Here is an 18,148-nt window from a genome sequence, read left to right as displayed (position 1 = left end):
CGTCCTCTCCCATCCCTCCTCTCTGGACTACAGCGCTAAGCCATCCGCCGCCAGGCACGTTCTGACAGAGAAGTTTTATTTATTCGTCCACGTGACTGTCGCGGAAACTTGCCACATTGTAACTTTTTTTTTTAGTTGCCAGTACTTGATAGTAGAAGAGATGAGGAAAACAGCTTGGCGTCTTTCTACTTTTTAATTGCGGTGAGCTGTAAACAATGTGTGTGAGAACAAAGTGGACGCTGGGTGGCGTGGAATGTTGAGTTGCTCCGCGGGGTCGAGAGCTTCGCAGTTTCAGGCAGCGTCCTCTCTTCTCGCACTGTTTGTGACACTTCAAGTGCGATGTCGGCTCCTGGGAGAGTGGAAATCTTTGAGAATGAGTGTAATTGGCGCCATCGAAGCAGGACTCTGTTTGTAAATTACCCTGCACGACTACTTACTGTCCCTTAGGGCGAGTTCGGGTCACTAAAACCCCACAACATTCAAGGTTCCTTTTGTGATGAATTATTTTAAGAAGTAAATCACAGGCACGTAGTGCAAGGTTGTCAGACAGAAATTTGGACAATCACATAGAAAATGCAATTTCTATACCACAGCGGTCGTGTAGCGCCTTTCACAAGGGATCTACTACCAAAAGATAATCCAGATACATTTTAGCTGCTGTTAGTACTACTTACCTGTTGTGTTATAGCACCTTTAAAATGTAGTTTACCTCAAACCACTCCAGTAGTGCTCAATGTAGCTTTACTTCTTAAATGTTAATGTTTTACTGCTTAATAACTTATAGACTACATTTTATTTTTTTCCCTTTCACTCAGTGAGCGAAGCCACTGGGTAATCAACTAGTTCTTAATAAAAGTCAGTGATAACTGAATTGCAAAACAACATTAGAAAAATGCAGATTGCTGCCAAATACAAGAATATGTGCTAGCAGTGCCAATAGGATGCTGAGAAAGTTGCAGAAGATTAACAATATGGTGCCACTGATTTGCAGTCAGGCATGCTATTATCATATAGTGCATATGCCATAGACCAGAACTAAGATAGCAAAGCAGCATTACGGTTTATTCTTGATTTTTTTCAGTTATTTTTTTGGTGAGGTTGGATTTTTGCGACTGTGTCTCAGGGTCATGAAGTTAGCCCATCCGTAAAAAGTGTTGTTCCTTAGGTTGTCTGCAAATAACCAAATGTGCTTCAAAGTCCTTGATTGACAATATTTTGTTTTGATGCCAGAATCAAGTCCGTTTAACTAGTTTTCTATCGATTTAGTACAACTAGACACAGTTGTAAACCTGCACAGAGCTGACCGTCCTGAAAAACTAACTGATCATGCAAGAATAGCGAAGGAGGCCATTGGTCCTCCATTTCTTAATAATGGCTTTTAAATTCATGTGCTTCTCCTAAACTGTAGGCCTATCTTTTAGCAATGATGTCTATAGGTCTTTTGGTAGCTCATTAATGTACCATGGTTACATCTGAAACAAGCAAGTACTGTCCTGGGGCCTCACATATAACGCCTTATGTAGAATTCACACCAAAACATGGCCAAAGGACAAAACTTGAAATGTATGCACAAAAAAATTCTAATGAATAAAACTGTACATAAGCAAAGTCCAACACACTTTCCCTTTATAAATCCCACCCCGATCCCAGAATTATACCTACTTGAAAAATATAAATAGCCCCCTCCGTTTAGTGTTTTGTTAAAGGACAATGGCACAAACACATGTAAAAAATAACTTCAGCAAATGTGAAATGGAGGTCCTGCTCAGTGAAGTGGAGGCAACAAAAACATACTATTTGGTGGCTTAAGCAGTGGTACAAGCAACAAAAGGAAATTGGAGAAGCACAGTGTGGTGGAGGCACTCAAATGTTCAAGTTCAGAAAGTCACACAGTGCCTGAAATAAAAAACATGGTCAGATATTAAAGTTGCCATGAAAAGGTGACTCACAGCTCACCTTCTGAATGTCATACAGAGTGTATTAGTGCCACAGAGAAGGACAAAAAAAATAAGATACAGTGGGGAAAAAAAATAGGTCTATGTCAAGATCAAAGTTGAAAGGTCGATTTTAATCTCAAAATTTCCATTTTAATCTTGTAGTCTGTCATTAACATTGTAAAACCTCATTTTTAAGATGAAGTTTATGATGTTCTATCAATAAGACATTTATTGTGTGGTGGTTGGTTATGGGGAAAGAAACCAGAAGGCTTCATTCAGACTCTTACAGCAACATTATAAAGACCCCCCAACCCCCCGGAGTTCACAGCTGTTTGGCTTGGTAGACATACAAGACACTGATCATGGATGTTTCAAAACAGGCAGTTTCACTTTAATGTCATCACCAGTGAACAAATTGCATACGCTTCAATAATTAGGTTTAAAAAACACCCTCCATGTATGCACATTTTACTGCACATTCTTACTGTTAGTTGCAGTTGTTCAATTTTTTAGATTTAGCAAACATTACTACCAGTCATTCCCACAAGAAAATAGACCAGTTCATCAGTGTTGCACAAGTTCTTATAGACTAGAGTTGCCCTACCATGCCATCTTAGCCATTCCAAGTGTGTACTCCTGATTGAAAGTATGCTTTATCCAAGCTCATAATTCAAATTTCTTCCTAAATAATAAAACAAATTATGAACTGTACGATTCTAAGGGCTCGTTTATAATTCACGCTCAGAACGCGTACACATCATGGCTTCCACGTGTTCATTTGACAAGTCCTCTGAACAGGTCCTCAGAAATTAACGCGACGTGTGCATGAGTTGCAGTGACAGCAAAAAGTTGGGGGGCGCAAGTGTGCTAAAAGTTGGAATGTGACATCAGAGTCTGTGGTTACAATTTACATGTGACAGCCACTTTGCGGATCCTACGTGATCGATGTGTGCACTTCGATGTTTGATGAATGGTTCAATGTGGTGAAGCAACATTTTTTTTTTTTTTTTAATTTAAATTTTTGCATTTATATAGCACTTTTCTCACTACTCAAAGCGCTTAGCAATTGCAGGTTAAGGGCCTTGCTCAAGGGCCCAACAGAGCAGAGTCCCTTTTTTTTGGCATTTTACGGGATTCGAACCGGCAACCTTCCGATTTCTAGTGCAGATTCCTAGCCTCAGAGCCACCACTCCTCAAAATGCCGACATACAAATGCATTCGTGGTGCTTTTATATTCAAGCGTCACATACTCCCGATCCTAATGACACGATACATTTTAAAAGTCTCACATACTGTCTTTTTTCCTAGGGCTTCCTCTGGACCTGACAGCAGCAGCAAACAGCAATAGATCACCACACTGAACACAAACATATGCTATTCCAACTCTCTGCACATTTAGAAGCCTAAGATTTACACTTGATATCACTTTCATGATGAAATGCATTAATGTATGTATGTTACATTTTACAGATAAATTAATTTCATTTAAATAATGAATACTGTTAATAATTACATACATGGGAGTGACACAATGGCAGAGTGGTAGCACCGCTGTCACGCAGAGAGTCACGTTGCTGGTATTCTCTGCCTGGAGTTTACAGGTTTTCCTTCTGGGTTTCCAGTGTGCTCCAGTTTCCTTCCAAAGATATGCAGATTTGGTGATGCTAAAAATGATGCCAGTGTGTACGTGTGTGCTTGTATTTACCTTGTGATGAGCCGATGCCCCATCTAGGGATTGTTTCTGCCTCATGCTCAATGCTCGCTGGAATGGACACCTCCCTGGATTGATGGATTTAATCATTAAACATCCTTTTTAGAGATATTGCGGTAAGGTTTCATCAGAATTTAATGGGCGCTCCAGGCAATTCACAACACGGCGAAGCCAAACCTGTTCTCACCGTGATGGTATCTCGCACTGCCACCTGGTGGATTCCTCCAGATTTCCGTAAAGCACGCACGCAAGTATAAACAGTAAAACGCTTGTGTAGCAGGAGCATCCGTCGTGTGAGGTATAAACCCGGCCTGAGACAAAATAAAACTGTTCCTACTATTTAAAGCAAATTAAGACACCAAATAAACTTCTGATCAGTATATTATGAAGCCAAGAAATTATGCTGTTTTTTTATATATATATTATATTTTAAACATAAACATGTTTAGCAGTCATAATGTGATGTGCAGAACTGAATATATAAAATTTGTATCAAAAGTAAGCAAGAACTTAAGTTAAAATTAATATGTTTGATTTTACAGGTTTTTTCTTCAGGTGGATCTCCTGTTCCAAGTTTGTGGAAGAAGCACAAGAGGAAATCCAGCGCATTGTGAGACACTACAGCAGTTGTATTAAACTGAACAAGAAAGCGGCTCTTCATGATGAATGATGCTCAGTTGTTTGCATCTTCTTTGATGGTTCAGATAAATTAAGGCTAAGAAAACATTTGTTGAAAACTGCTTTAAAACAGAAAGGCATTCTGTTTCATGGCTTTATTAAAGACTTTTAAACTTGAGAATTTCCATTGAAGCTGCAAACACCTCTTGAAATTTGTGAAGTAGATTTATTAATGAAAAGGAGATGACATATTTATACTTCAAATTCAAATTCAAAGTACTGTGGGTCAAAGTAATGTATCCTCACATAGCCGTCTTCACCACCACTGCTGTAACTGTGGAGAAAAAATGTAAAAAAAAAAAAAAAAAAAAACACTTAAAAGTTTAGCTGTCTCAATCTATTTTGGTGAATAGTTAAGCATTTACAAAACAGAAAATGATGAATCTTAATTTTACAAAAAAAAAAAATTATATAAGTGTCTTCAATACAGGTGCTGGTCATAAAATTAGAATATATCATGACAAAGTTGATTTATTTCAGTAATTCCATTCAAAAAGTGAAACTTGTATATTAGATTCATTCATTACACACAGACTGATGTATTTCAAATGTTTATTTCTTTTAATGTTGATGATTATAACTTACAACTAATGAAAGTCCCAAATTCAGTATCTCGGAAAATTAGAAAATTGTGAAAAGGTTCAATATTGAAGACACCTGGTGCCACACTCTAATCAGCTAATTAACTCAAAACACCTGCAAAAGCCTTTAAATGGTCTCTCAGTCTAGTTCTGTGGGCTACACAATCATGGGGAAGACTGCTGACTTGACAGTTGTCCAAAAGACGACCATTGACACCTTGCACAAGGAGGGCAAGACACAAAAGGTCATTGCTAAAGAGGCTGGCTGTTCACAGAGCTCTGTGTCCAAGCACATTAATAGGGAGGCGAAGGGAAGGACAAGATGTGGTAGAAAAAAAAGTGTACAAGCAATAGGGATAACCGCACCCTGGAGAGGATTGTGAAACAAAACCCATTCAAAAACATGGGGGAGTTTCACAAAGAGTGGATTGCAGCTGGAGTCAGTGCTTCAAGAACCACCACGCACAGACATATGCAAGACATGGGTTTCAGCTGTCGCATTCCTTGTGTCAAGCCGCTCTTGAACAAGAGACAGCGTCAGAAGCGTCTCGCCTGGGCTAAAGACAAAAAGGACTGGACTGCTGCTGAGTGGTCCAAAGTTATGTTCTCTGATGAAAGTAAATTTTGCATTTCCTTTGGAAATCAAGGTCCTAGAGTCTGGAGGAAGAGAGGAGAGGCACAGAATCCACGTTGCTTGAGGTCCAGTGTAAAGTTTCCACAGTCAGTGATGGTTCGGGGTGCCATGTCATCTGCTGGTGTTGGTCCATTGTGTTTTCTGAGGTCCAAGGTCAACGCAGCCGTCTACCAGGAAGTTTTAGAGCACTTCATGCTTCCTGCTGCTGACGAACTTTATGGAGATGCAGATTTCATTTTCCAACAGGACCTGGCACCTGCACACAGTGCCAAAGCTACCAGTACCTGGTTTAAGGACCATGGTATCCCTGTTCTTGTTTGGCCAGCAAACTCGCCTGACCTTAACCCCATACAAAATCTATGGGATATTGTGAAGAGGAAGATGCAATACGCCAGACCCAACAATTCAGAAGAGCTGAAGGCCACTATCAGAGCAACATGGGCTCTCATAACACCTGAGCAGTGCCACAGACTGATCGACTCCATGCCACGCCGCATTGCTGCAGTAATCCGGGCCAAAGGAGCCCCAACTAAATATTGAGTGCTGTACATGCTCATATTTTTCATGTTCATACCTTTCAGTTGGCCAACATTTCTAAAAATCCTTTTTTTACATTGGTCTTAATTGATATTCTAATTTTCCGAGATACTGAATTTGGGACTTTCATTAGGTGTCAGTTATAATCATCAACATTAAAAGAAATAAACATTTGAAATACATCAGTCTGTGTGTAATGAATTAATCTAATATACAAGTTTCACTTTTTGAACGGAATTACTGAAATAAATCAACTTTGTCATTATATTCTAATTTTATGACCAGCACCTGCATATTGGATGGGGGACAAAATCCTAATTTTTTTCTAAACCGTAAAGTTTAAGTGGATGTTACAGCAACTATACAAACATTCAAGAAGCCAACTATGCATTTTGCATAACTGTCTGGTACAGCTATACTACAACTGTATTATTTAATTTAAACAAAAGATTAATTGGCAAAAGTATCAAGGATTTCTTTCTTTACAGCAATTCCTGAAATAAAAAACTTATTTAAATAAAGATGTATGAGATTTCAAATGATCCTTTTCAACGTTTTTCCCACTATCGTATTGCACTTTGTGGAGCCTTAAGGACAGACCGAACAGTTGACAGAGGATACCACAAAGTTGGTCAGCACAGGCCTTAAGAACTTGAGCAGAACACTCTATCTGTTCCCATGAATCAAACAAATTGATCGAGTTGCAAGTAAATGCACCAAAAGCAAGCATTCTATGAGGCAACATTCCTGATTTTGTTTTAGTCTTTAAATCTCTGCACATACTGTACATGACACAGTGGGGGAAAAAAAAATCTAGACTGCTACCAGTCATGTACACATTCATATACTCATTCAAGAGAAGATGAGGCAGACATTCTGCTGCTATGATCATGACTACATATCAGAAATTGGCAAAAAAACTCTGCAGTGCAAAAATATTAAAAGGTGAAGAGAGTAGAAAAACGAGCATATTATGGAGCTGGAACTAGTATAATGCCATAATGCTGAGTTAGAAAAAAAGGATTATGGGTTTATTTGTGAACAGAAAATTGTCACTCAATTATTTTGAAACAAAGATCAGAACAGTCACTCACAATGCATACTCTCAGAATCAGACAACTTTAACATACCTTTTTCCATCAGGGTGGAAGGCCACACAGTTGATGGGTCCGAAATGCCCCTTTACACGACCAAATTCTTCCTCAAATGCTGCATGGAAAAATCTGCAAAAGAAACAAATAAATTCTGTCACACTTATCGACATTTAGGCATTTGTGTGGTTATAGACTGAAAGAAATAAGTCACAATGTCAATAATCAAACAATATACACAACTAATAATTTGGTAACGTTGTCATGTCAGGTAGATTCTTAATAGTAGTTCATCTTACCTAGCTTCAAACTTGCCAATCCTTGTGGAGGTTGTGGTTACTTCCATGGCTTCCTGCCCACCTCCCATTACTACCTGCAATATGAAATAAAAGTTTTAGTCCCATAAAAAAAATGGAGACAGACTATTACTAAATAAGAGTCTTCAAATTACATTCTCATACATGTATAACGGACCGCAATGCAGTAGATAAACTTGATTTCTGCATAGTGGAATAAGCACAACTTATTGACAATTTTCAGTAATCCTCTCTTCACACAAAATATTGCTGAACGGGTCCTTTCAACCATTCAACTTCAGAACCTTTTACTTCCATCAACATTTCCACTTGGGTCCCCTGCTTTTACATCTTCAATTTTTTTTTGCAACCATCTACATGTACTTCTTCCAGGCAGACTCAATCCCATTGTTACTGACCACGATATTCTCCCCTGCATTTGTCAAGCAATTTGCATCTACTGCCTCTTATTTTTCTTTTGCCGTTTGCTCTGCAATCACAAACACCTTCTTCCTTGTATGCTCATTCTGCACACTTCCATCTGTTAGCTTCTTTCTGTTAGCTTCGACACAATTGCTCTTCTAGCATTACTCAGTCAATAATATTTTCTTTTCCCCAGCAATGCTTCTATTTCCAAAAGGTAAGAAGACTATATTCCAGCACATCTGTCTTTAACATTACATGAACTGATACCCTGTGAGCCCTTACATGCTTTGCAAATGAAAACAATGTTGTGATGGTCTAAGTATTTAAAGTATCTCACAAAAGTGAGTATACCCCTCACATTTTTGTAAATATTTTATTATATCTTTTCATGGGACAACACTGAAGATATGACACTTTGATACAATGTAAAGTAGTCAGTGTACAGCTTGTATAACAGTGTAAATTTGCTGTCCCCTCAAAATAACAACACACAGCCATTAATGTCTAAACCGCTGGCAACAAAAGTGAGGAAAAACTAAACTGACTTAGATACTAAATTTCTTTCTGGTGCACTGATAAGCCACTGGAGAAGACATTTTTTACATTTATCAATATAACTTCACTTAACAATACAAGTTTTCCAGGTGAAATCAATACAAAATATAAAAACACTGATGAATTCTCTAAATTGGAAAAATTGTAAATACTGGATTAGCAAACAAACTTACATGGTCCATGATAGGTGAAATTGCAGCAGAGTTGACAGGTCTTTCTGTTTTAAAAGTTTTAATGTGATCTAGTGTTGTAGAGTCAAACAACTAGAGAAAAATAAAATAAAAAACAAAATTACCACCCCATACTAAAAAAGGAAGGAAAAAAAAAAAACAAAACTTAAATTCCAACCTTCGCACTGTTGTCTTTTGAAGCAGTGATCACCATTGTTAGATCAATCGAGGACTGGATGTCATTGATCTGTTTTGTGTGTTCTTTCACCTTCTTCATTATTTCACCAGACTAAAAGCATAAGCAATCATTATTGGTAAAAACAAAGTCACAGAAGTGCACAAAAAAACAAAAAAAAAGCTGCTCAACGAGACATGTATTACCTGACAACTAAAACTGATGTGTTTGTAAAGCTAAGCACCAACAATTTAAAACTTACTTACATACATATTATAAATCTGACCATTTAAAAATATTCTTGCTTCAAATCATATGTAGCATAAATACACTAAAGTTTTTTTTTTAATAAATTAATCTATTTCTCCAAACCTAAAATCTATACAGAATATTTTGCCATCATCATTACAGTCACTAATTTTAAACGTCAAATTCTATTTTGCATTATCAATTTTATATGAAGCTGCTACAGCTCTTTCATTCAGACTAATTTTTATATTACTATTCTCTGCCTTACATCCACTACAGATGTTAAATCAGAAATGGTGCAGATGTTTTCTGTCTAACCCTCTATACCTGTCAAGCCTTTCAAAACACACAATTATGATAGCACATTTGGCATGGATTCTGAACACAAATATGAAACTGTGACTTGACCATTTTAAATTACAAACACTGCGTATTGCTTGCTAGCTGGCGTGTTCTTTCTGAATCAATATTACTGCATCATTCACTTTTTACTCTCACTGTATTGCAAGATACTGCCAATAATTTGTGCAAAAGCCATTGAAAATGGTCTCTGCGTCCTGAAGAAATTGTCATCTCAGACTAACATGATAAATCATTAAACACCTGCAACATATACATTCCCCACCTTGGCACTAAATTGGTTGATTTCACCATTTTCATGCCCAGCAACGATAAACTCTCCCAAAGGACCCCACACAGCACTCGTAATCTTTGACTCACTGCAAGGTACCTTCATGTATGGATTGTTATCCTCTGTAAAAAAAAATGTGCATCATAAGCAATTTAAAAACAAATAGCATCTAAAATAAAAATCAATAAATCACAGACAGCAAATGTCGTATTTGTTAATTTTTGATTTACTTTACATTGCATGAAATTCTCTTGCTAAACTTTAATAAATTGATCATAAAGGAATAAAACAAACCAGCAAATAAAAGTTAGTATGTTGCAAACATAAATACTAACAAATATTTACTGCTTTGATCAAAAGTCATAACTTGTTAAAAATACTTTAAAAAGACAGAGAACTCTTTTGTTCCTAATAAATATTTCAAGTGAAGTGTACATGCCTGAAAATACATTGTAAAACTCTATCATACTACAGCTATCTTTATACCAACAACCAAAAGAAAGAAACCCAATGTAGTGTGAAACATCTATTAAAGATGAAATACACCCAAGATGGAACCCACTATCTTCTGAATGCTTATTAAAATTAGCAACTGATAGAAAAACACTGTTCCTACATGCCCTCTTAGTTTCACTGAGCATATGTTTTATTGTGGACTATTAAAATATTTGAGAATACTTGGATAAACCTAAGCAATGAAAGTATAAAACACACCCTTATTGAACACAAGGTTTAAGTGCTGAAAACAAAACAACAAAAAGAGGAGACAAACACACATTATCGTATTACTGTGTTTAGCTGCGTACAGTAGGAAGTATTTCTTAGCTGCTAACACATTGGGCTATAATATGTAAGGGTACCAGCTGAAACATTATGTACACAATACAGGTCTGCACTTGTAGAAGTAAGGTATTCACCGTAGAAAAATTATATATATATATATCAGTTTAGCAATAATTCAAAACAAAGGCCAATAAAAATAGTGTGGCTTAAAAAAAAAAAAGCATATAACACACATTACCAGGTCAACTTTGAGGAAGGCAAAAGCCGTGGAGTAACAGTATCAGATTTTCTAGAGCATTTAAAAATAACTTTCAAACAAATTTGTTACATAGAGAAGGAAATATTGAATTCAATTTACTCTTACAAAGAGCTCTTCCACTTAAAGCCTAATGTGCTAAACACTAATTATGATACAAAAGTTAGGAAAAAAAGACAATGACATGCAAATAAACACAAAATGCTAAAAACACAGATAAAATACATACATTTTCTACTTAATAAAATTTCTGAAAAGGCTTAAAAGCACAAAAAAAACAAAGAAAACACGATTAATGTACAATGTATAGTGTCCCCAAAATGTACATACAATTATTTCCAATAACAGACATAAAAGAGTAATAATGACAGTAATTTGCCAGTAAAGCCTCAAATCCAAATTGTCAACCAAAAGCATTAATAGACCTTAAAAAACAATGTGCAACAACAGTATGTGTATTATACTGCTGAAAACAGAACAATGCTAAGAAATGCAGCATCGAACTTCTGCAGTGTTCTTAGATGTGCAGCCTAAAAAGTGTTCTTTAGAGCAAGGGTGCCCAACTCCAGTCCTGGAGGGCCGCAGTGGCTGCAGGTTTTCATTCTAACCCTTTTCTTAATTAGTGGCCTGTTTTTGCTGCTAATTAACTTTTTTTTTTTAATTTTATTTGACTTGCTCTTGAAGACTCAATCCACTCAGTTGTTTCTTTTTAGCAGCCAAACAATATTGAGATACAAAATAAGCCAAAACAGGACCAGCAAACTGTGAACATCATACAATATCTGAAAAAGAAAGGTGAAGGTCTCAGGAATGGTGATCTGCTCTTAGTAAAGAGAAAATCCACAATTTCGGAAATGTCTGCTATTGCACAACGAGAGCAGCAACAAGCCACGGAATTAAAGAACGGGTTTAATTAATGACAAGAATCAATGCCTCATTAAGCAACTGGTTGGAGTGAAATTGGTTGGAGTTTGAGGCCCTGACCTAGGTGGTCTTCTGTTGGCTCACTCACTACACATTTCACATCTGTTTGGGTGCCATTTAAGGAAAGAAATGAAGCAATTCAGAGGAACGAAGAAATTCAGGGAAACATTTCTTAAAAACCAAGTCAATTAAAATTAATTCAAAAGAAGTTAATTAGCAGCAAAAACAGATCACTCATTTAAAAAAGGGTTAGGATGAAAACCTGCAGCCACTGCGGCCCTCCAGGACTGGAGTTGGGCGCCCCTGCTTTAGAGTATTCCACTGGTATAAAAAAAAAAAAAATCAAATGATTTTATGATTAGATCAGATTCCACATATCCCATTTCCTCTATCTATATTTAAGGAAGAAAAAAAAAATTCCCAGCAGCACTTAAGAATCTCCTTTCTTCCTCATAATGCTGTCATAACCTGATGCTCATTTACCTGTCCGACAGTATCTAGTGGGAGGAGACGGTACTACACAACACAAATGTAACTAACATCATTCTAATCCTGTACTGCAACTGTACAGTAACTATGCAAATTTCAATGTGTTATATTAAAATTAATAGCATGAAAACCTTTTTGGGAGACCATACCTAAAATGCGAGTGCAAGTATGATTCTTTTGAGATATAAACATTATGCTTTTATCAATCTAATAATGGACTTAAACTTTGTTAAAATACAATATAAAAAGATAATACTGATTCATAATGCAAACACAAAAACACCAGAGGCAGGAAGCTATGCTAGCAAGAATGACATAATTCATTAAAAACTTCTCTTATACTATGAAAACGGATGGTGGAAAGGGGTTTTCTGTAAATTGTTGATCAGGGTGGAATGACATATCACTAAATTCAGGGTAGAAATGAGAATCTCTTTAGAATAAACAGTAATATATTTAAGCTTCATACCCATCTGTGAAGGGTCTCGAAGGTCAAAAAAGTTCAGATAACACTGATAACCCATCTGTTTGTCTGTTGAAAACATTATGATGTTTCCACTAAAGTCAAAGCCACAGGTCCTCACAGCTGAGCTGGTCTTCAGTTGTCCAAGCATCTTTCCTGCAAGAATCCATAAAAACTTGAATAAGAAAATACACCTTCTCTGGTGTCAACTGTCCTTTACAGTTTTTCTACTCAGATATCTTAACAGATGCAAGCATCACTGTCATTGTACATTATTTATGTTGAATGCAGCAAAAACAGCTTTTAAAGTAAAATTGACAAAAGAAGCAGAAGCACTGCTTTGACCCATAATTTCCACTTGCAAATACACACATTCAACTCAGGTATTATGCTGTGAATGTGCTAACTTACAATAGGAATTCCCCATTTTTTTTTAATATTATAAATATGGCACTTACCCTATATATTTTGCAGAGGTAGCCAAGACAAAAAAATTAATCTCATGTTTTCTTAGAAAAAGTGCCTATGAGAGATTCTCATCAATGGGATGAATAGGTGACCAACGCTGGACAGTGGCATATTTCATGAAAAACATCCATGTCAAAAGGAAGAAAAAAAAAATCGCATGTTCCTTATGTCACATAATCCACGTCTGTGGTCTGTAAACTCAAAAGATTTACCAGAAGGACTTTTTGACATGAATAGCCCTCGATAATTCAGGAAGTAACTAACAACATTTGAGCAAAAATGCATTTGTTTTGTACATTTTGAGCAAGCGACTGTACAAAAAACAAGCAGACTTTTTTTTTTTTTTTTTTTTACACAGTCATTTTTCACAACATTGCCACTGTGCTTTTTCTCCCAAAAAAAAAAAAACAAATTCAAACTTTTTCTTGGCCACCACTATAAAGTACATGGGGTAAGTAACATAAAAAAATATTCACTTTTTGGAAAAAAGAGCACAAAAACACACGCAGAGGATAGCATTAACACAAACAACATGTACATTTTCTGAGTTTGCCAGTGAAACACCTTTCCAATAACATTCAGTCCTAGTAGCTGCTGAAACACGTCTTCAGAAGAGCAAGATTTTCACTAGAATTGTTGACATTTTTTTTATTGCTGCACACAATATAAAGGGTCACACTGACTTTACAAAAAACACAACTAAAATTACAGCAGCCAGTGCAGTTTTACTTACAAATAAAAACATTTCTGGATGTTTTAGATATCTACTGTGAAAGGTATTTTTTGCAACCAATAAATACTCAATATAACTTTCAAAGAATTGGCAACTTCTGGATTATAGGATTTAGGTTTACATGAATGTAGGTTTGACATTAGTTCAGTTGTAATGATCTGAGATTATATATATATATATATATATATATATATATATATGCTAGTAAACGGTGTGAAAGTCACTACCAGTTTTAAAGTAAGTGGCCAAAATTATTTAGTGTAGTGAATGGTACTAATTATTTCCTTGATAGTGCTCTGTTAGCATTTTGGATGTGAAAGTAGTTTTGGATTATAACTGCTGCTTGATAACTACTGAAACATTTGGGCACTCTCCTGAAATTCTACATAATGTGGTAGCATTTGGAAAATAGGCTATCTTGCTAAAAACATCTGTTAACTTTGCTACACTTTTTTGGGGCACATGTTAGATGACTATTTACATTTTTTCATATTTGTATTCCCAGTTTAAAAAAAAAAAAAAGGGCCACATCTAGGCTACTAATGCAAAAAGCAAGCCTCTTTATATATTAAAACCTGCACCATCATAACAAACCTCCCTCTTCTCTCACAAACATCTTCATCACATTTCTCAGGGTTGCTGACAATCGGCATCAAACCCATTGCTCCTCTCTGCCACCAAATAATGTCCTCTCCAGTCCTCAGTATCGGCCTCCACAAGACCTCAGACACTGAGCACTTTATCAAAATCAACAGCACAATCATATATTGTGGAGGCATAAATTAATAAAACACACCATACACTGCAGACCAGACACAAGCACTTAATGGCCCAAAGAAAGTTATGCATTGAATACTCACATTTTTATAGAAGAAACAGTATCTTCAGCCCTAGACTTACCTGTTTCACAGTCCCATAATCGGCAAGTGTTGTCTGCAGATCCAGTCAACACACTTTTTGTGTCCCCTGTCCGTTCAGGTAAAGGAAAATGCTTTTACACAAAATACTAAACAACTTTACCTAAATTTTTTAATTAAAATCAAAGAATGCCATAGGGTATTACTAAACAGTGTCATCTCCAGACAAAGGAGCAGCTTCAGTGACAGACTGCTGTCACTGTCCTGCTCCACTGATAGACTGAGGAGATTGTTCCTCCCCCAAACTATGCGACTCTTCAATTCCACCTGGGGGGGTAAACGTTAACATTATTCAAAGTTATTGTCTGTTTTCACCTACATTTTTATTACTCTTTAATTTAATAGTTTTTTTTTTTTTTGTATCAGCATGCTGCTGCTGGAGTATGTGAATTTCACCTTGGGATTAATAAAGTATCTATCTATCTGCAAGTGTTCTCGTACGTGGATTGTTTTTGCAAAAAAATGCCTTAATAGCAGATATTCAAAAACTCAGACTTCTTCACTTTCTGTACACCTTACTGTGTTGTACATTTAATTTTACATGTATAAATTTGCCATTTATGCCCATCAATCTGCACTCAATAACACAAAATGACACTGTGAAAATGTGTTTCTAGAAAGATTTGAAAATTCATTAAAACTCAAAAACTGAAATCTTTCATTTATATAAGTACTCAGACCCTTAATTCACTACTTTGAAGAGGCCCCCTTTATCTACAATTACAGCTTTGGAGTTTTCCTGGATAAATCTCTACAAGCTCTGAACTCTTGGATTTGGACAGTTTCTCTTACTGGCAGAGCCACTCAAGCTCCAATACATTAGATGGTAAACATCTGAACTGTAATCTTCAGGTCTCTCAAAATGATGTTCTATGACATGGGTGTCAAACTCTGGTCCTGGAGGGCCACAGTGGCTGAGGTTTTCATTCTAACCATTTTACTGCTAATTAACTTCTTTTGCCTTAATTTTAATTAACTTCACTCAGGCCCCCTAGTTGTCTCTTCTTCCTTAATTAACAGCCAAACAATAATGAGACACAAAATGAGCTGCCACATGACCAGCTCATCTGTGCCCACCGCACAGTATCTGAAAATGAAGAAAGGTGAAGGTCTCGGTAAGGTTGATCTCTCAGGTCACCAAAACATTTTGACGATGTTCTTAGAAAAAACAGAAAATCATCACTTTTGGAAATGTCTGCTGTGGCAGAACGAGAGCAGCAACAAGCCTTGGAATTAAATAACAGGTTTAATGACCAGCAAGAATCGGCTTCTCATTAAGAGATTGGTTGGTGTTTGAAATCCCAATTTAGCTGATCACCTGTTGGCTCCTTTCACGTCTCATTTCTGTTTGGCCGTCATTTAATGAAGAAACGAATCAATTCAGAGGACTGAATCCTTAAAAACAGGGCTATGAAAATGAAGGGAAAAGGAGTTAATTAGCAGTGAAAACTGGTCACCGATTAGGAAAAGGGTCAGAATGAAAACTTGAAACCACTGTGGCCCTCTGGGCCCCCAGGTTTGACACCCCCATTCTATGAGGTTTAAGTCTGGGCTTTGGCTGGTTCAGTCAAGTGCAGTGACAGACTTCTCCCAAATCCACTCCAGCATTCCCCTTGTTGAATGCTTCAGGTCAGTGTCTTGCTTAAAGGTGAACCATCACCACAGTCTGAAGTTGCAAGCACACAGGAGCAGATTTTCTTCAAAGATCTCTCTGTCCAAAGAGTTCAACTTTTGTATTATCAGACAAAAAAGTGTATTTTTCCTCATGCTCTAAGAATACTGTCATATGCCTTTTACTCAAGAGATTTTGATTTTTAATAAATTTGCAATCCTTTCTGAAAACACATTCACTTTGTCATTACAAGTCATTTGATGTAGTTTGAGACACAAATGACAAATTTATCTATTGTATATTAAATGTAAAATTCATGGTAATGGCTCTCGCTCATACTGTGCAAGCTGCAATGGCTTCTCTGCAAAACTATGGATTTGCAAAATGTAACAACCACCCTCTTCTACAGACCAGTACCAAGGAACTACCATCTGTTCATCAGTCTAATGAACACGCTCAATGACATACTACATCAGACTTTAAATCACAATTTCATTATCCAAGTGCAATTCACTGTGTGACCTGAACAACAAATATATAAATACTGTAAATGTAAAACAACCAGGCTATAGGTCTGTAATAGTAAAGCACCCGTAAATGGTGTCCACTATAGAAAGATGCTGTATGAAATAAAGGTAGTTCGTTTCATACCAGTTCTATGCAGCACAATGAGGATCCTGATCTTTCCTTGATCTTATATTGTACTTGTGGTAAACCTAATGGAACAAACATTTACCAAAAAGTAGTAATTATCAAATTTCAGACCATTGAAAACTTTGCAGTACCAAAAAAGGTCTGTCACATACAGAATCATCCATTCCCAGCTGAAGTGATTATCATTCACATTACAAGGGTCAGAAAATCAAATTCCAAGAAACCAGTATTATGGCAAATAGAGTGAAACATGTAGGTAAATGGGCAATATTCTACTCATACATTGTGCAGTCTCTGTGCCATACCTTTTCATAGTATAAAATCCATGCTAAGTCAAAGGATACAATCTACATCTACACACCACACGGCTCCTGTGTGACCACTGTAAGTGCCAAGTCGCTCTCCATTAACAGAGTACCACACATTGACTACCTGTTTATAAAAGAAGACGGAAAATATGATTAAGTATTAAAAACTTAAAGAGGTGTATTAGCCTTCATGCTCAAAATGAAAAAGATTGTATCTGTTATCTTTTGTTCATACCCGACATCTTTAAACATTGAGGATAAAGAGAAGATTATAAGCAAAGAAAAAAAACAAAAAACAACATGAGATTACAAAGCATGGGAGAAATGTGTCAAATCAAAGAGAAAAAATAATTACATATTGAATTTTGGAGGAATACATAAATCTAGGCTAAGAAAGAGTTTACTTTCTAGGACTACCCCCTCGATGCATGACCATCATTCCATTCTTTGATTTTTCTGAATTTACATAATCCAAATGTGGGGTCATGGAAAGCCAGAAGTGAAACTGGTAGCTTCAGACACAGGAAGGGGTAACAACGCACCCCAAACCTCACTCATGAATAAAGCAATACTCATTTAAACTGTGCCAATTTGGACTCTGTAATTAACCTATCATGCACATCTTTGTGACACAGGAAAAATGGAAGTACCCAGAGAGGAAAAAAAAACATGGATATGGGTAGTGCTGGGCGGTATACCGGTTCATACCGAAAACCGTTTTTTATTTTTTTTATGATATGGATTTTTCTTATACCGCAACACCGGTTTAAATTGCCTAAACGACATTCGGAACGTGGCGCAGCGGGAAACTGTTCAAGTGGGGACCTTTTTCACTGCTACACCGCTAAACACAGATTTGTTGCACTAGGG

The 18,148-nt window shown here is 36.6% G+C and overlaps 2 protein-coding genes across 2 annotated transcripts in view; one reads left to right on the top strand and one right to left on the bottom strand.

The window, feature by feature from the left end:
- Positions 1-4,647, top strand: part of zgc:154055 (uncharacterized protein LOC556036 homolog) — a 66,614-nt gene extending 61,967 nt beyond the window's left edge. Inside the window, exon 10 of the mRNA XM_028819123.2 lies at positions 4,191-4,647. Within this exon, the coding sequence (XP_028674956.1) occupies positions 4,191-4,318 (128 nt within the window). The 3' untranslated portion in view covers positions 4,319-4,647. The remainder of the gene's footprint in view (positions 1-4,190) is intronic.
- eif3i (eukaryotic translation initiation factor 3, subunit I) overlaps positions 1-18,148 on the bottom strand; it is a 342,432-nt gene that overhangs the window by 317,588 nt on the left and 6,696 nt on the right. Inside the window, exons 3-11 of the mRNA XM_028819126.2 lie at positions 17,315-17,402; positions 14,688-14,753; positions 12,593-12,742; positions 9,666-9,793; positions 8,795-8,905; positions 8,620-8,709; positions 7,469-7,542; positions 7,209-7,301; positions 4,507-4,600 (exon numbers count right to left, since the gene is read on the bottom strand). Coding sequence (XP_028674959.1) covers positions 4,519-4,600; positions 7,209-7,301; positions 7,469-7,542; positions 8,620-8,709; positions 8,795-8,905; positions 9,666-9,793; positions 12,593-12,742; positions 14,688-14,753; positions 17,315-17,402 — 882 coding nt within the window. The 3' untranslated portion in view covers positions 4,507-4,518. The remainder of the gene's footprint in view (positions 1-4,506; positions 4,601-7,208; positions 7,302-7,468; positions 7,543-8,619; positions 8,710-8,794; positions 8,906-9,665; positions 9,794-12,592; positions 12,743-14,687; positions 14,754-17,314; positions 17,403-18,148) is intronic.

Source organism: Erpetoichthys calabaricus, chromosome 14 (genome assembly GCF_900747795.2).
Source record: "Erpetoichthys calabaricus chromosome 14, fErpCal1.3, whole genome shotgun sequence".
Lineage (NCBI taxonomy): Eukaryota > Metazoa > Chordata > Cladistia > Polypteriformes > Polypteridae > Erpetoichthys > Erpetoichthys calabaricus.
Note: the sequence above shows the minus strand (reverse complement) of the source record. Positions and strands in the feature narration are given on the sequence as shown.